General features: G+C 50.1%; 1 protein-coding gene across 1 annotated transcript in view; it reads right to left on the bottom strand.

Moving 5' to 3' along the window:
- SACM1L (SAC1 like phosphatidylinositide phosphatase) overlaps nucleotides 1-19,251 on the bottom strand; it is a gene marked incomplete at both ends in the record, with an annotated part of 37,509 nt that overhangs the window by 14,916 nt on the left and 3,342 nt on the right. Inside the window, 8 exons of the mRNA XM_080715773.1 lie at nucleotides 663-748; nucleotides 1,456-1,557; nucleotides 5,517-5,550; nucleotides 6,665-6,724; nucleotides 10,406-10,555; nucleotides 12,273-12,400; nucleotides 13,595-13,669; nucleotides 15,011-15,108. Of these exons, the coding sequence (XP_080571899.1) occupies nucleotides 663-748; nucleotides 1,456-1,557; nucleotides 5,517-5,550; nucleotides 6,665-6,724; nucleotides 10,406-10,555; nucleotides 12,273-12,400; nucleotides 13,595-13,669; nucleotides 15,011-15,108 (733 nt within the window). The remainder of the gene's footprint in view (nucleotides 1-662; nucleotides 749-1,455; nucleotides 1,558-5,516; nucleotides 5,551-6,664; nucleotides 6,725-10,405; nucleotides 10,556-12,272; nucleotides 12,401-13,594; nucleotides 13,670-15,010; nucleotides 15,109-19,251) is intronic.

The following is a 19,251-nucleotide window of genomic DNA, read 5'->3' as shown; positions in this document are numbered from 1 at the left end:
CTCTTCCTAGCTGGCTGTGGTGGTGCGCGCCTGGAATCCCCATGCCTGGGAGGCTGAGACAGGAGAACTCAGCTACTCAGTGAGGCTCCACAACTTAGTGAGGCCCTGTTCCAGAATAAAAAAGAAAATAGGGCCGGGGTTCAGGTCAGAGGCGGGACGTCCCCAGGAACATACTAAAAAGCACTTTTACTCCTAGCTCTGTATACATGGCACTTGTAGACAGTTCTGTATTTTTCCTAAATTCTATAATACTTCAATTTACTAAGGAGTAAAAATTAACAAGTGCTGTCTATTATGTAACGTGACCATAGGCTCTCCTGATCCCAGAGCGTGTGGGTGAGCAGGCTCACACCGCCCAGGCTCTGGGCCAGGACGGCGCCCACAGCTCCACCAGGGGCAACAGGCGAGTGGAAGGGCTCACGAAGGCGCGGCCAACGCAAGCCCGCCCGGCCGGCCGCCCAGCGCCCGCAGCCCTCTCCTCCCTCCCACGCTCTGCTAAAGGGACCAGGGCGGCGACCTCAGCCAGGACCGCGCGGGCTTAACAACGCTCTGGGTGCCCTTTGCCCACACGATAGGCAAGGATTCCCCGTGAGAGAGGAGGGGAAGGGAGGGAGGGAAGCCCCGAGACAGAAACGGGGCCAGAGAGAGCCGCAGTCACTCGCCTGCACGAACGACGCCTTGCTCCCGCTGCAATGCACAATCTGTTCTGTTTCCACAAAGTTAGCTGCGTGTCCTTCAGAATCAATTCCTGAATTGAAAAGATTAAGAATTAGCTGTGACTAGTACGGAGGAAACACACACACCAGAAACTTGCTGGCGCACGCCTGCAATCCCAGTACTTGGGAGGCCTAGACAGGAGGATCGCAGGCTCCAGGGCAGCCTCAGCAAGTAGTGAGACTCAGCAACCTAGTGAGACCCTGTTTCAAAATAAAAACAAAAATAGGGCTGGAGATGTAGCTTGGACAGAGAATGCCCCTGGGTTCCATCTCCAATAGGAAGGAAGGAGGGGAGGGAGAAGAGGGAAAGTTATCCAGCATTTCCATAAATCCTACTTTCAAAATCACTCTAGAGGTGCACAGTGGTGCTCACCCAGGAGCCCAGGACTTGGGAGGCTGAGAGAGGGAATTGCAAGTTCAAGACCAACCTAAGCAATTTTGCCAGATCTTCTTTCAAACTAAAAAACAAACCCTGGGCACACTCCCCAGTGCCAGAGACAGACGCACATGCCTGGTCCCAATAAGGCTCGCAGCAACTGGTGAGACCCTGACTTCCAAATAGGGTACGAAATTGGGCTGAGCATGTAGCTTGGAGGTAGAATGCCTCTGAGTTCAATCCCCAGGACCAATAAATAAATACCTAGGTCAAAAAAGGGGCAGGAGTACCTTAATGTGGGGTGACTACGCATGGACAGGGGCAGGCACATCGGCACCGTCGCACCCACACGATGAGTCTCACCTCTCACGTAATAGCGCACGCCAGCTCGGAAGCAGCTCCTCCTGGAGATGAGGATCCAGTCCAAGTGTTTCCCATTAATCGAGCACGAGTGCATTGAAATAACTTAAGTGCATTAAGAAAAACAGGGCGTAGAAGTGCATGCTATGTGTAGACTTAACAATCTATGTTCCCTGGTAAGAGCGGCCTTCTAGAGAAAGAACGCGGAGCGCGGTCTCCCTGGTCCTCCAGGAACATGCAGGTCCTCGGCCGTGAAGCTCTGGCTGTCAAGTGGCCTCACCGACGACCTTGAAGGAACGCAGGTCAGCTGCTGCATGCTTGCCTTCTCTCATTCCTCGCCGCTCTGGGTTTGCCTCTGGGTTTTCTTTTCTTTTTATTCTCTTGTGGCACTGAGGGTGGAATCCAGGGGTCTTCTACCTCCTGGCTATACTCCCCGCCCGATTTTCTTATTTGGAAACAGGGTTTCACTAGGTTGATGAGAGTCTCCCTACTTGCTGAGGCTGTCCTCAAACCCAAACCTACAATCCTTCAGTCTCAGCCTCCCAAAGTCCTGGGCTCACAGGTGTGCGCCACGCCCAGCTGTTATTTTCTAAGTATAACTTTTTTCTTAATATAATGATCCACCCGCTATAAACCATAATCACATAAATAATCATCTGTGAACCTACCATTTGATTTCAGAACAGTGCCAAACCCTGACAACTCCACCCCCTGCCTCGCCTGGGAAGTGGTGGCCTTCCTGCTCTGTGGCGGCCGCCCACCTGTCTTGAGTTCCAGCATACGTGCTTGTGACTTAACAGCACACGGCTCGCAGCCCCACACCACTCACCAAGCGCACACCCTTGTTCCCAGGGCTCATCCTCAGACCAGAGGCGGCTCATCCCTCCTTGGCGCCATGGCCATCCACATGCCCACAGCACTACGGGCCTGGTTCTGCTGCTGCTGGGGCTTGTGCTGCTCAGCTCTGCTCTAACGGGAAGCGCCCGGGACAGGCTGGTGAGTCACGGGGATGCTGGAGCACTGGCCCGGCGGCAGCACTGACGGCACCACCGCAAGCGGCAACGGCCCGCTCTTCACGGCAGCGTGCTTACCAGTGCTTACCACTGCTCCTCTGAACCCTGGCCCCGGGGCAGGTCCCAAGGCAGGACCTGTTCATTTAGTCTCCCAGTTATCTACTCCGAGTACGACACAGAGCGAGTAAGAGCCAAATCTAGCAGAAAATAAGACTGACTACTCAGTGAACCACTCTCCTCTCATGACAGATCACGCATGCACGCAGACGTGGAAGGAAGAGCGGACCCGACTACACCCGGCACTGGCAGGGCTGTCTGGGGTGAGGGTGGCCCGCCTCTCATTGCACTCGCAGCTTCCTGGCCCCTCCACGTGTTCCCGGCACGTTCACACCACCTCCAGCATGCACACCCGTCTCTTCCCTCCAGGATGGAGCCCCACCGGCTCACCCACACAGGTAGTACTACCAGGCACGCACCTCAGCAACCGCCCTTCTCCAGGACCTTCCCTGTGGATCCAGCACAACCTGCCTTCGGGGCCTTTCAACATCTTCTAAAAACGCCTGTCTAACGCCTCCAGACGCTCTCCAAGTGGCAGCGCCACCTCTCCCTGGCGGGTGACGGCACTCCTCGCTCGCCTCTGCCTGTGCTTCAGCCAGTCGAGAGGCCTGCTTACACCAACCCTCTCCCAAGCGCCCAAGGCTTCACACGTAAGAGCCAAGCGGGCGCGGTGGCACACCTGTGATCCCAGTGCTTGGGAGGCTCAGACAGAGGACCACGGGCTCAAAGGCAGCCCCGGCAACTTAGCAAGACCTGTTTCCAAATAAATAAAACTGGGTTGGGATATAACTTGAAGACAGAATGCCTCTTGGTTCAATTCCCAGTACCAAATAAATAAGAGCATAAAGTAAAAACAACAGTTTCCGTGGTCCCCTGAGGCCAGCTACTTCCTGAACACAGCTCTTCCTCGCACTGCCCCGCTCTCCACCCTCTCCACGAAACAGGAACTACTGCTCGAGCTGCCCAACTGCATTACACCAAGCTTCTTCAAGCTTTAAATGCAAATGGGTGAAGTGTTATCCTGAGCTCTTCTGGTTTTTAATTCCCCAGGACTATAGAAAGTGTTTCCTCCATCACTTTTCTGTTTTTAAGTAGAACATACATGTGTATCTATACTAAATTAATCTAACAAAATAAACAAGTCAGACTGCTGTATCAATAAGCTCCTAGGGATACTGGTGAAAGATGTCACCTGGCCCACAGGGCAGTCCTGACCACAGGCCTGGTCGCAGGGCTGCCCCTTCCACGCTTGCTGGCTGCTCTGGTCTTGCTATGACATCCCTGAGGAGGATGTGCTTAAAGGAAGACCACACTCTAAGGACCACTACTCAGGCTGTGTCTGCGCAGTGACTCTCCCAAGCATTGTCCTCTGCACCATTTTTATTTTTCTAGCACTACTCAAATACAACTTTATTTGTATTTCTCCTCTCCAGGTTGCTGAGCACCCTAGCTCCAGAGTCTTTTTTGACTACTAAAGAAAGACTTCAGCTGGGTGTGGTGGTGTACGCTTGTAATCCCAGCAATCAGGAGGCCGAGACCAGAGGATTATGGTTCGCGGACAGCCTCAGCTACTTAGTGAGGCCCTCCGCAACTTAGTGAGACCCTGTTTCAAAATAAAGAATAAAAAACAGGGCAGGGGGTGGAGCTCAGAGGTCGAATGCCCCTGAGTTCCATCCCCAGACCAGCATAAATAAATAAATAAATAAATATAAAGAAAGACTTCGAGGGGTTAGGCTGGTGCCAGAGCCAGCGAGGGGCTGGGATTAGAGCCTGCCATGAGGCAAGGCTGGTGCTGGGACCTCTGAGGCTGGGATCGGAGCCTGCCGAGGGGTGAGGCTGGTGCCGGGGCCAACAAGGCCAGGATCGGGGCCTCCCATGAGGCAAGGCCGGTGCTGAAGCCAGCGAGGTCGGGATAAGAGTTCTCCGGGTGGCCAGGCCAGTGCCGGGGCCATCAAGAATGGGATCGGAACTTGCAATGCAGAATACACAGAGAAATATCGCAGAAAGTAAAAAACCAGATGCTTTCCCTAATATGCAAAAACTAGGAAGAAATAGGTAATAAGAGGAGATCTAGTTGAAGAAAGGGCCCTATGGAGGAGCAATTAAGGTGACCAATTATAGGGGATGGGATGGGGAGGATGGAGTCTTTAAAACTCATGATGTATGTAAACCAATGTATCAAAGTTAACCACCAGTCAAGCATGGGATCGAGGGAGGGGGAGGGAATGGGATGGGTATTGGATAAAGGCTAATTGGATGATGTGTGCTTGTATATCCTCACAAGTCTTGTATTCCATTGTGATGTTGACTACAACGCACCAATATATATATAGAAAGACTTCATTTAAAAAGCCAAGTTCAGCTGGGTGTGGTGGCACATGCTTGTAATCCCAATACCTGAGAGGCTGAGACAGGAGGATCATAGGTTCATGGCCAGCCTCAGCTACTGAGTAAGGCCCTTTGCAATTTGGTGAGACTGTTTCAAAACAAAAACCAGAAAATAGGGCTGGGGTGTGGCTTGGAGAGAGAATGCCCCTGGGTTCAATCCCTAATACAGCATAGTAATAATAATAATAATAATAATAATAATAATAATAAGAAGAAGAAGAAGAAGCAGCAGCAGCAGCAGCAGCAGCAGCAGCAGCAGCAGCAGCAGCCGCAGCCAAGTTCACACTCCTCTTACATAGCTCACTGATACAAGGTAACATCAAATAAAGGCAAAATACAGAACATATATTCTTCCTTTTCCAACTCCCAGTCCTAAAACTCTCCAATAGACACAATTTGGTCCAAAGAGTTCATTCTTGGGGAAAAGGCTGTTTACAATCAGTACACTAGACTTTTTACCAGCGAGCTTGACTTTCTTACCAACAGCAATTTCAACTAATCACAAAATAGTCCCCTCAATGTGGAGATAGGACTGTCTCCAAATCTGTCTCATAATAAAATTTAAATGAAGACTGCTAAAACTAAAGTAACATCATAGAAGGATACAGCCATGTAACACGGGAAGTGCGAATCGATGGACCTGAAAGGAAGATGGATATGCAATGTGTTCAGACCAACACACCCCAGCCATGGAGAGAGCGTGCGCGCACACGGCCGCTCACACAGGGAGCGTGCGCGCATACGGCCCGCTCACACAGGGAGCGTGCACACACCACAGGGCAGGGAGCGTGCGGCACACACGGCCTGCTCACACAGGGAGCGTGCACACACCACAGGGCAAGGAGCGTGCGGCACACACGGCCCGCTCACACAGGGAGCGTGCACACACCACAGGCCTGAGCATACAGTGAGTAGCCTCGGGGCAGGGCACTAACAGTGAGGTGCACCGTGCTCACCCTCCTCCCAGTGTGTGCACGGCGCTTCATCTCCTGGGGGACATTCCACACTAACCGCTGCAGCTGGAACTACTTTTCCCCCAAATGCATTATCAAATAGCAGAAATAAAGCACACAAGTCTCCCCTGAATTCCGTGGTTTCCCTGCCTCGCTTCCTTCTGGCTCGCCGTGTGGTCAACACTGGGCTGAGGCAGAGACACCGAGCATCTGCAGAAGCCCAGGGCAGCGCTGGTTGGCTGGCGACGGCCCTGGAGCCCTGCCTCTCATGGGCACCCCCTCCCATCTCAGACGGTAATGCCGCTCTCTCACGGCTCCCTTGGTGCTCTGCTTTGCGGCTGAATGTCCCCACAGGCCACGTGTTAAAGGTGCTCACCACCTGAGGCACTGCTGGGCGGTGGAGCCTCATGGAAGAGAGGTCACCGAGAGGCTCCGGCCCTGGCCAGCCCTCTCCCTGCTGCCTGGCGGGCCTGGTTGTGCAGCTTTGCTCTACCTTGCCGCTGCCCAGATCAACAGAGCCAGCTGACCCGGAAGAAAACCCCTGGAGCAGTGAGCTCACGACACGGCCTCCCTCAAAGCCGTCCACTGCCAGGTACTTTGTGACAGCCATGGAGAGCCATCGAGAGCCGGTGCAAAGGAGGCCACAGAGGGGCCATCAGGCCTCTTCACACTGGAGTGGCACCGAGGGGTAAGCCACACTGGAGTGATGCGCCCAGCCCCTGGCCACGGTTCTTCCCGTGACACAAGCTCACGCAAGACTTGGACAGTGGACAGCGAGCAGAGCTCAGTGGGTGTAATTACCTCTGGCTGGGCTGACAGTTCTCGGAGAAGATGACCGTTCCATACAAATCGCTGATCTGCCTGAGAGAAGTTTGAAAACTTAGTAAAATATCTCTAGCATGTTGGTCTCTACAGACAGAAAATAACACCAACCAAGGTCTCTCTCAGGGGCTGGAGGCAGGCTTCCTTGCCGTGCTCCCAACAGAATACAACTCCCCCCAAGCCAGCTGTCCTCCCGCTGCTCCTGTCTGCCTCACACCAGATTCCCAGAAGTCCCCGGGTCCTCCTCCCCTACGCCAACCGCTGTGGAGCACGGGTCCTCCTCTGATCCCCTGCCCTCTCCCTCTGCCTGATGCTCTTCAGTGATTCCCTGTCACCAGCCAGCCCTCGTCTGACGTAACCAGCCTCCATCCAACTCCCTGGCCTCACCCCGGCCCTCTGACGTTCAACTCCCGACCCCGCGGAGGGGCTGACTCCCCAGTCTGTCGAGAGCCCCTGAGCCACCCACGCTCTCTGCCCACACCCACGCTCACCGGGGCCGCACACTCGGCCACAACTCACTAAATGTTTCCTGAGATCTGAGCGCGTTCCCAGTTGAGTGGAGTCTGTCATACTAGGTATTTACCATTACGTAACAATGATGGCATCTTGGCTAAATATAACTCAATAAAATATAACAAAAAATGAACTGTGGTTTCTATGAAGTTGAATGGTTTGGAATATAAATTGGCAAGAGGCAAGTTGTGAAAACTAAACTGCTGCTGAGCCAGGAGTGGGAGTGGGAACTCGCCCACGGGGGGGGCAGTGAGGCTTCGGGTCCCACGCACAGAGCGCACTAGGACCTTAATGTCCGCGAGCGACTCAGACTGCAGAGCTTATGGTGCGAAGAATGCAGGAAAGACAACTTGGAATCCAGGGACCAGAACCAAAGAGAAGCCTGCAGTTGTACGTAAAAAGCACTCATCGCCGGGCGGGTGGCGCACGCTTGTAATCCCTGCGATGGGAGGCAGAAACAGGAGGATCGCGCTGGCTTAAGAGACCCTGTTTCCAAATAAAAAATAATAAAATAGGTCTGGGAGTGTAGCCCGGAGGTAGAAGGGCTTCCAGGAACCCCAGTACCACCAAAAAAAAAAAAAAAAGAACCAAAGAGAAGCCTGCAGTTGCAGTTGTACGTAAAAAGCACTCATCGCCAGGCGTGTGGCGCACGCTTGTCATCCCACCACTCAGGAGGCTGAGACCAGAGGATCGCGGTTCCTAGACAGCCTCAGCTACTTAGTGAGGCCCTCTGCAACTCAGTGAGACCCTGTTTCAAAATAAAAAATAAAAATAGGGCAGGGGGTGTAGCTCGGAGGTTCCATCTCCAGACCTGCAAAAAAAGAAAAGAAAAGAAAAGAAAGAAAAAACAGGGCAAAGGGTGCCAGAGGTCAAATGCCCCTGGGTTCCATCCCCAGACCCCCCCACACACAAAAAAGCACTCATCAGTATATATAAAATTGTTTTGAAATAAAATGTTAGTTGGGCATGTTGGCTCAACTGAGACAGGAGGATCGCAGGTTCAAGGACAGTCTCAGCAGGTAGTGAGACTCATAAACCTAGCAAGACCCTGTTTCAAAACTAAAGAATGAAAAACAGAGCCGAGATAGTAGCTCAGAAGTAGAATATGGCCCCGGGTTCCATCTCCAGTACCACAAAAAAAGTCTCCTTTGTTTAAAAGCCAAATTTCATGACTGTTATCCTTTATCTAAATCACCATCTGAGCACATACAATTATACTTAGATTATAAAAATTTATCCAAAAAGCCAGGCGTGGTGGCGCACGCTTGTCATCCCAGCATTCAGGAGGCTGAGACCTGGAGGATCGCGGTTCGCGGACAGCCTCAGCTACTTAGTGAGGCCCTCTGCAACTCAGTGAGACCCGGTTTCAAAATAAAGATTAAAAAATAGGGCAGGGGCTGTAGCTCAGAGGTAAAATACCCCTGGGTTCCATCCCCAAACGCCCCCCCCAAAAAATTTTTTTTACCCAAGAGAACCAGCCAACTAAAAGATTGATTTAGGTTAAACAACATTAAAAGTATTTCTAATGATCAAAAATGTTCAGTTACTGGAAATTTCATATGGTCCGACCTAACAGGTAATGGACAGCAACCTTCTAAATTCTGGGCTGCCCCATAAACTCATCTATGGAGTGTTACTTAAAAAAAAAAAAATCAAGACATTGTCGGATGCAATCCCAGTACTTGCAAGGCTAAGACAAGAGCATCACAGGTCCATGGCCAGTGTGTGGTAACAACTAACACCCTGTTTCAAAGTAAAAAGTGTCAGGGTGCGGCTCAGAGGCAGAACATCCCTGGGCTCAATCCCCAGTTCCTAAAGCAAAACCAACACTGAGGCAGCACTTACTCGGGTGCCAAGGATCTGAGGCCTGTTTTTAAAAATACCCTCCTCAGCCGGACGTGGTGGACACGCTCGTAATCCCTGTGCTTGGGAGGCGGAGACAGGAGGATCACGCAGGTTCGGAGCCAGCCTTGCTGGCTTAAGAGACCCTGTTTCCAAATAAAAAAATATAAAATAGGTCTGGGAGTGTAGCCCGGAGGTAGAAGGGCTTCCAGGAACCCCAGTACCACCAAAATAAATAAATAAAAAATAAATAAATAAAAATACCCTCCTCTTTTTAAAAAGGCAGAGGAACAAAAACAGGCCCTATGGAAAAATATCAAATTCTTAAGTCAATAAACTGCTGCTTTTCTATTTTATCATATGTTGCCAGGCATGGTAGCCCACACTTGTACTCTCTCCGCTTGGGAGGCCGAAACAGGAGGATCTCACAGGTTCGAAGCCAGCCTCAGCTACTAAGTGAGGCTCTCAGCAACTTTGTGAGACCGTTTCCAAATAAAATAGAAAATAGGTCTGGGAGTGTAGCCCGGAGGTAGAAAGCCCCTGGGATCCACCCCAGTACTACCACATAAAAAAAAAAATCACTGCTGAAAGAACATCAACTGCTAGAAATTGATTTTAGTAAGCCTAATGATGTTGCAAACAACACCAAACGCTGAAGTCTAAGAAACAACAGAGGTGTGCCTGAGAGTGAGCACTTGATAGCCTGCTGACACTTACACACACCCAGCGGTCTCCTCTACCTGCCTGCATGTGTGCTTAAAGTAGATCTGAGTGTCTACGCCAGTGGTTATCAATCTTGGCTGTGTACACACACAGATGCCAGGGCCCTCAATTTAGGATCCTGATTTACATCTCAAAGCCCCATACAGGACCCCAATAGTAAGAAAAATCAAAATAGGGCCGAGGTGTAGCTCAGTGGTAGAGCACTTGCTTATCATGTGTGATTCTGTGGGCTCCATCCCAAGCTTGGCAAAAAGAGAGCGAGAGAGAGAGAGAGAGAAGAGGGGGAGTAATAAAGAAATAGAGAAGGAAAGGTCAAATAAATGTGTATGATTAAAGAGTCATGTCCCTTAAAAAAATACACACAGACACACACACAGACACACACACAGACACACACACACAGACATATATATATAAGCCAGACATGGTAGTGCACACCTGTAATCCCAGTACTTAGAAGACTGAGACAGAAGGATCGCAGGTTTGAAACCAGCCTCAGTAGAGGCTCACATCAACTTAGAGAGACCTTGTTTTCAAAAAAAGAATAAGGCTTGAGGTATAGCCTGGAGGTAGAAGGCCCTGGGTTCAATCTTTTGCACCAAAATAAATAAATAAATAAAAATTACTGAAGATTAAGCTTACCCTTTCCAAGAGACTCATTTCTTGGAATTCTGGACTGGTGTTGGACAGACGCTGCAACGTATGCGTCAAATCGTAGGTTGTTGAAAAGTAAAACCCATCCATACTCAAAACATGGTTTAGCATTGACAGGAACGTCTTGTTATCTTGTAACTGTAAACGAAAGGGAAAAATCAGTACATCTCATGGTTGAAAAGGATACCTATCAACAAGAGGAAAAGAGGAAAAATAAAAACGTCCACGTCCAGCCCCATAGACATGGCATGGGACTGAGCAGAGAGAGCAGCTCACGAGTCCCACACCAGAGTTCCTGCCACGGCGAAGGCCTCGGCGCATCCCCACGAGAAGGCCAGCTCCTGCCCTGCATACCCTTCAGGTTTTACTGTAAAGGGCAGAAGAGCTGTTTTAACAAAACATCACCGAGACCCACTGTGTGCCAGACACCTCGCACAGATTCTTTTTAATCTTCCCAACAACCCCGCCTGGTTGGCATAATTAGCCTTGTCTGACAAATGAAACACGTAAATTCACAAGGGGTCCGGTAAGGCAGATAATGGACGAAACTAACATTATCATCATTCTTAAGAAACTACTGGTTCATTCAGGTAAAAGTCAAACAGATTTATTTTTCTTTAAAACAAAGATTCAAAATTCTAGCTAAAAAAAAAAAGCAATACACACGCTTGTAGTCTAGGCATTAGGGAGGCTGAGACAGGAGGACTGAGGTTGTGGACAGCCTCAGCTGCTTAGTGAGACTTTGCAACTCAGTGAGACTCTTTTAAAATAAAGAATAAAAAAATAGGGCTGGGGGTGTGGCTCAGAGGTAGAATGACCCTGGGTTCCATCCCTAGTACTCAAAAAAAGCACTCAACTCAGTGAGACCCTACTACTGCAAAAAACCCAATAACTTATTTGTGAAACTATTATCAAGAGAAACTCTGACAGTGCTCGTGCCCGTCCTCATGTCTAACTGGGCTGAGGACTAGGGCCCTCCTTGGCAAGCCACCGCGCACCTGCGGGCGAGCCAGCCGTGACACTGACCCTCCGCGCCCTCCAGGGCTCCGCAGGGCCTGCACTCACCCCTGGCCCTCCCCAGAACTCGGCTCCTCCGCGGTCCCCTCAGCAGGGAGTGGCGGTGCGCAGCCTCTGCGCTGACCTCCTGCCAGTGTCACCGCTCGCCCCCTTGGACTTTCCCCTTCGCCACCTTAAATTGCAGTTACTGTGCTGCGGCAGTCAACACTTCAACTGTGCGGCCGGGACCAGCAATAACCAGCCCGGGCAGCTGAGATCTATGCGCACAGGAATCGGGCAAGGAAAGGACCGCCTGAAAGACGTGCGCACACACCATTACGTTCATGTAGGAAAGTAAAGAGAACCTTTCCCTGGGGAAAGAGGGAATCATATAAGTATTACTTCAAAAATATCTACTATTTTATTTTTTACAGAAAATATAAAGTTGAACCTGGGTGTTGAATATTGTGTGTGTTTCCTATTTGTCCCTTTCTTTCCACAAGAAATTCTGTAGTTTGAGAGTTTCAGTCGGGCGCGGTGGCGCACACTTGTAATCCCAGTACTTGGGAGGCTGAGAGGAGGATCAGCTAAACTTAGTGAGGCCCTCTGCAACTCAGTGAGACCCTATTTCAAAATAAAGAATAAAAAAAATAGGGCTGGGGGTGTAGCTCAGAGGTAGAATGACCGTGGGTTCCATCCCCAGTACCAAAAAAAAAAAAAAAAAAAAAAAAAGGCCCCACAAAACCATTAACCTACGTGAGTAATTTCTAGGACATTTTCTGCGGCTGGGTCAAGCGGCCGCAGCAGCTTAGGTCATCAGCACGCTCGCTGCACCTGCCCTGCGGCGTCCTGGCCTCACCTGAGTATCAGTTAAGTGCAGCATGGTCTTCTTGTAAGAAAGGATGTCGAAATCCATTGCTTTCCAGATTACATGGTTGAAAAATTCACCAACTTTCTTCTTTTTGGTTATGACAATAAGATAATTACCTGCAAAAAAGCACAACCAAACACACCTTCGAAAAAGTGCCAGATGGGGCTAGAGCTGTAGCTGAGCCTGTGCTTAGCATGTGCAAGGCCCTGGGTTTCACATCCACTCCCCAAAACAAATGCAAAAGTAGCAGTCCCTATTTTTAAACTTCAAAACTGGCAGAGTGAGACTATTGTGCTCTGTCCATAAAAAGACTATCATATTAGAAAATGTCCCATTAGGAGGTCAATATTTTTCTCAGAAACATAAAAGCAAAATCTTCCAGTAGCCAAAGGAGGCCTCTTAGCAGATAGAAAGAAAGACAAAGGGCCGGTGTGTGGGCCAGGTTCCATCCACAGTGCCAAAAGGAAAAGGAAAGTAGACAGGGAAAAACTTGTGCCCCGTCGCTCCTGAGGCACAAGACTAGCCCCTTACGCCCTGCATGTGCCCGGCAGGATCCAGTCCTGCAGTCGGACCCGTCGGGACAAGCTCCTCTACCCCAGCACCGCGGGGTGAAACGCGCCGGGCAATGTACAGAACTGGACGTTACACGGCGGGGGTTAGGAATCGCGGAGCCATGGCAGCCCCTTGACAGGACTGCCACCTGGCCACCACCTCCCCGACACATAACAGAGGGCCTGCCCTGCCCGTGTGCGGGGCGGGCGGCACCCGTGGGGCTCGAGGCCTGCTCCCCAGGCGCTCTGCTACGAGCGCTCTCCCCGGGGTCTGCCTGGCAAGGCCTGGCTACTTAGCTGCCTCTTAGCTCACAAGCAGCACAGAAGCTTACTTTTATAACCTGGCATCCAGCACAGTGACTGAACACAGCTTCTCAATGAAATGGCGTTTAGACAAGCAAAATTCACCTTAATAACTGAGAAGCAGGCAAGGTTCCAATGTGCGCGCTGCCTGGCCACGCAGGGCTGGTGGCACAGAGGGCGCTGGCCTATCAACGCGGTTGAAACTTTATTCAAACACTCTTAGGATTTATGAAAAACGTCTAGCTGACAAGGGACTGCCACTGCTTGCAATGAAGCCAAACACGAAACCTGACTTAAGGCAGAACTCGAGGCAGGCCGATTTAACCTTGGGAAGTGCCATTTTTAGACACCACCGACACCGCCCTGACCTAGAGGTCGACTGTGCCAAGCGTGACTCCGCGAGCTGAACTGCACGCCACCCGTGCCCTCCACGGGCCTTCTCTGCTGTTCTCTTACCTGCCACCAGGTGGATGGTGCCCAGTATGCCAAATATTGGTCTCGTGACGGCCGAAGGAGGAACATCTTTCTTGACTTAAAAAAAGAAAAATCACACAGAAAAAGCTCAGCAATAGAAAAGGAAATTCAGCTTGGTCTCCAGTTACTTGAAGCAAATAATCTGCATGTGTCTTCTGAGAAGCCCATTCTTCACTGGCGGCAGACCTGCACCCCGACAGGACGCAGACTGACCACGGCTGCTGGCGAGTCGGGAAGTCCGCACCCGACGGTGCTGTGCTCACTGAGGGCGGGTCCCTGTGAATCCCACTAGCAGGTGCGCTCACAATGCACCGATAAGACAAAAACAAAGGCCTCGACCTGGCTAGAATAAAATCAAAAGTAATGTGCTTCAGCCTCATCAGGAAAGTTGTGGGTCATTGAAGGGCAGCTTTCAACCACATTTCAACCTCCCTTTAAGAGAATGGTAACGAATCAGGGCAGTGAGGGTTTGGGACAAGATTTAAATTTATTTTTCTTTTGCAGTACTGGGGATGGAACCCAGAGGCATTCAACCTCCAAGAAATACCCCCTGTCCTATTTTTTATTTTCTTTCTTTCTTTCTTTCTTTCTTTCTTTCTGGTGGTACTGGGGATGAAACTCTTCTACCTCCAGGCTATACTCCCAGACCTATTTTATATTTTATTTGGAAACAGGGTCTCCTAAGCCAGCGCGGCTTCAAACCTGTGCGATCCTCCTGTCTCCACCTCCCAAGCGTGGGGATAACAGGCGTGCGCCACCACACCCGGCTTTATTCTTTATTTTGAAAAGTTGCAGAGGGCCTAAGTAGCCGAGACTGGCCGTGAACCGCGATCCTTGAGTCTCAGCCTCCAAGTACTGGGGTTATAAGGTGCGCCACCACACCCGCCTCTTTCACCATCCCAATGAAATAGACTTTCAGCTCACTCTCTCCACTCAAAGAGCATTAGGGGGATGACTACTCTATGGTTATTCAGATAAATAGGCTCTCTGTAGGTGAGCTACCATTTTAATTGTGATATCGCGTAACCTTAGTTACCCAGATTGCTTCATAAATCAGAGCACTCCGTGCAATCTTTGAAAATGATTACTCACAGTCCAGTAAAGCAAACCCAAACAGCTGTTAGAGTTTCTCGCATTCCCAGCTGAAGCAGCTTTTCACACTCAAGAGGCTCCACCTTAGACCTAGAACGGCAGTGCGCTCTGAGCCAGGGCTGCCCGGACAGGCTGAGATGATACGGAAGACGCGCCCCAGTCCTCACAGTCGGCACACCGCCTAACGCTTCAGCACACGGCAGGGGAAGGGAGCGCGTGGCCCCCAAATGAGGCGGCAGAACGGCCTCCAGTGAAGAGGCCTGCGGCGCTGCAGCCCCGCCCTTCCACCGCCTCCCTGCCCGGTACCTGCAAGGGTGACCTCGGTGGACACTCGGTCGATGGTGAGCACATCGTCGGCTCCGTCGTCACAGGCTTCCACGTAAAATTTTTCAGGTGTGATATGCCTGCGAAGAAAGGCAGGGACACAATAAACTGCCTGGCATGAAGACTCCGAGGGCCGCGCCTCACACCGCGCAAGCAGGCTCTTTGGGCGGCGCCACTGCCGCTCTGCCAACATGGCTTTCAAACACTCCTTTGTCTTACAGGAGAAAATCATAACCAAGTCTAACATATTACACAACACCGGCACAGGGCAGTGTAACATGGTAGCAGAGTCTACAGAACCTGACCACTGACCCTTACAACAATACTTAGAATAGTGCCTGCCATACAGTAAGCGGAAACACATATTTAAAAAACATTTCCAAGAGACCGTTTCAATTACTTCAAGAGAGGCAGGCATGGTGGCGCACGCTTGTAATCCCAGCGCTTGGGAGGATAAGACAGGAGGATCACAGATTCAGAGCCAGCCTCACCTACCGAGTGAGGCCCTCTGCAACTTAGTGAGACCCTGTTTCCAAATAAAAAATAAAAAATAGGGCTGGGAGGGTAGCTTGGAGGTAGAATACCTCTAGGTTCAATCCTTAGTACCAAAAAAAAAAAAAATGACTTCAAGATTCAGATTTTGTTGTTGTCGCTCTTAGAAAGCCACTGTGTGTTTCTAAGAAGAAAACTTCCATTTGATACAACATGATGCGGTACAAGGTAAGAACAGGGCTGGGGCAGACTACTCAAGCCTGTAGCTCTGTAACCAGAATCGAATCAAATTAAGCACTGGTCCCTCAAGAGAACCTGGCCAGTGGAGCAGGCCGCCGGGGCACTGCCCAGTGCAAACCCTGCGGCGCGGAGCGAACGTGGGCTGCGGGAGCGCTGGGCAGAGAGCGCAGAGGCCGCGTCCAGGACGGCTTCTCTTCCCCCAGCCCCTCAACTCCTGAGCAATGGGCCAGGCATCTGCCGTGCAGCGCAAACCTCGGCCTTCCCTTCTGAGTGCCGCCCTCCGCGGTGGCTGACGTCCTTTGGTGTGGCAGCTTCCTGGCTGCACAGGCCCAGGGCACCGACTACCTCCCGCACACGTTCTCCGCCTCTGTCTAACCGTAATGGCGTCCTTGTGGTTCCTGCCAGCTGCTTCGCTGATGTTAGACTCGCTCCCTTGCTTGCCGAGGGACGTGAAAGTCACCGCCCAGCAAGCACTGGGAAGGCGAGCCTGACCTGCGGGGTGTGGCGGCTCCACTCGCCCCACACGCGTGCTCACCGCTCACCTCCCTTCACCGTGGTGTTCCTAGGCACCTGGAGGGCCTGGGGCGCTGTGGCTGCACGCCTGAAGGCAGCTGTGCTCTCAGCCTTCTTGGGGAGCTGCCCAGGAGAGGAAGGGCGCCTCTGCCCGCGCATGCCCGTGACCCGGGACGGGAGCGCAGCAGGGCTCCTGCAGCGGGTGCAGGCTCCCTACCTGACACTGCCGTGTCCCTGGGTGTGAACTGTGTCAGCACTCAGCGAACTAAGTATGTGCCTCTTACTGTGATTCAATGATGTGCTAGTAAAGCTATAAAAAGAAAACAAAACGAGAAGTCCTGAAACAATAAACATTTAAAGACTTCCAGACTATTTGTTATTTCTAGTCTTAAATCATTACCAAAAAAAGCAGCAGAGGGTAGGTCCGCTGCAAACGCCACACTCCCAGAGCAACACCGACAGGCTGCCGCGGGGAAAGCAGAGGCGGGGACGGCCAAGCATACCATGCCCACGTCTTTGCCTTGTAAGTAAAAGCAGACCTGAGAAACAGGCCGTGATGAGCCTCGCCATCGAGAGTCTGTACCCACAGGCCTCCCAGCATCAGGGCAACAGGCGCAGGCACCACACACGCTTGGCTTAAATGAAAGGTCCTTAAGTTCTCATTCGCTCAGTGACAGAGTCAACAGAACTTTAAACATTGTTTTCCTTGCTAAGAAAAGATCTTGACAGGTCAAGTTTCAAACTGGAACTGAGAAGAGAGGGAGTAAAGTTTTCACTGATAAGAAAGTTTACAAAGTATCTCTGAAGCCACACTTCCTGCAGCATTTTTTTTTTTTTTTTGTACTGGGGGTGGAACCCAGAAGCTTTCGTACCTCCAGGCTACACTCCCAGACCTATTTTATATTTTATTTGGAAACAGGGTCTAAGTTGCTGAGAGCCTCACTAAGTAGCTGAAGCTGGCTTCGAACCTGTGAGATCCTCCTGTCTCAGCCTCCCAAGCGCGGGGATTACAAGTGTGCGCCACCACGCCCGGCGAACCTAAGGTCTTTAAGGAAACCAAAAAGACTCAATGGTAATCAAACTTGAGGAAAAATTCCTTTAGGAACTTTAGGAAAAAGCCCTCGATTACTGTGCTGTCCCTATTCACAGAACTCTCTCACATTACTGAGTCCATGAAACAGGTATTAGAAGAGGAGACTCCATGAGGCTGTTGATAAAAGACTAAGTAATACTCAGATCTCAAAGGAGTGCTGGATACAGAGAGGATGCGGCCTGTACAAACCCTCTCGTAAGGTGACCAGAATGCAACAATGCTCCTTGAGCTGCCGCAGACCTGTAACCCTAGCTACCCGGGAGGCTGAGACAGGAGGGCCAGAAGTAGGCCAGCCAAGGAGCTTACCAAAACCCTGTCCCAAAGGAAGATTTTAAAAAGGGCTGGAGATGCTAAGTGAGATTAGTCAGTCACAAAAAATAAGAAATCAGATGCTTTCCCTAATATGTGAGAGTTAGGGAGAAATGGGTCATAGGAGGAACTCTTGAAAGAGGAAATCCTATAGAGGACAAACAAGACAACCTAAAGGAGGAGAAAGGAGGGGGGAAGAGGAAAATCTCTAAAACACACAATGTACTTAAACATATCGAAGTCAACCACTAAGCCAAGCAAGGGAGGGAGGGACTGGAGGGAATGGGGTGGGAATTGGGTAGGGGTTAAATCAGCGATGAGTACATGTTTGTACACATATGTTTTTTACCCCAATAAGTTGTATGAATATAATGCACCAATTAAAAAAATAAAAAATAAAATAAAATAAAAATAAAAAGGGCTGGAGATGTGGCTCAGAGGCACAATGTGCCAGGATTCGATACCTAATACCCCCTACACCCACACACATACACACTTAACTCTGAACTACTAAGTTCAAGACAGAGAGATTCAATATTCTGGCATGGTGGCACACACTTGTAATTCCAGTAGTTGGGAGACTAAGACAGGAGGATCACTTCAGCTACTTAGTGAGGCCCTCTGCAACTTAGTGAGACCCTGTTTCAAAATATAGAATACAAAGCTGGGTATAGTGGTGCACACTAGTAACCGCAGCATCTGGGAGACTGAGACAGGAGGATCTCAGTTTGAGGACAGCCTCAGCTACTTATTGAGGCCCTTTGAAACTCAGTGAGACTCTGTTTCAAAATAAAGAATAAAAAAATAGGGCTGGGGTGCAGCTAGAAGGTAGAATGTCCCTGGGTTCCATCCCGGGCACCACAAAACAAAACAACGGCGTTAAATGTATCAAATAGGCCCTCAGCAACTTAGTGGGGCCCTGTTTCAAAATAAAGAATAAAAAATAGGGCTGGGGATGTAGCTCGTTGGAGGTAGAATGCCTCTGGGATCCATCTCCAGACCCATAAAATAATAAAATAAAAATAAATAACTATCAAATAACACATTCCTGTTCTAATTCTTTTGCAGTGTCACATTTATTATTGTCTGATATTACCCATGCTTACACAAAATATCTAAAAAGCAAAAACAGATCTCTCAACAGAATACTTAAGACTTCCTGGAAGTTTAGAAAGTATGAATTTGCCAGGTGTGGTGCATAACTGTAATCCTAGTACTTGGGAGGCTAAGACTGGAGGACCCACGGCTCACGGCCAGCCTCGGCAACCTGGTAAAGCCCTCCACAACACAGTGAGACCCTGTTTCCAAATAAAAAATAAGGCTGGGAGAGTAACTTGGAGGTAGAATGCTCCTGGTTTCAATTCCCAGTACCACACACACCAAAAAAAAAAAAAAAGAAAAAGAATGAATTTTTGAGCTGGGGATATAGCTCAGTGGTAGAGCATTCTCCTAGCATGCCCAAGATCCTCATTTTATTCCCAGCACACACAAAAGTATACTTTTTTTCTAAAAAAAATCAATATTCTATTTTCCATATTAAAAATCCATATGGACGTATGAGCTGCCTTTGATTCCA

Source organism: Muscardinus avellanarius (genome assembly GCF_963383645.1).
Source record: "Muscardinus avellanarius genome assembly, chromosome: 18".
Classification (NCBI taxonomy): Eukaryota; Metazoa; Chordata; class Mammalia; order Rodentia; family Gliridae; genus Muscardinus; species Muscardinus avellanarius.
The sequence above is the reverse complement of the archived record's forward strand: the minus strand, read 5'-3'. Positions and strand labels throughout refer to the sequence as shown.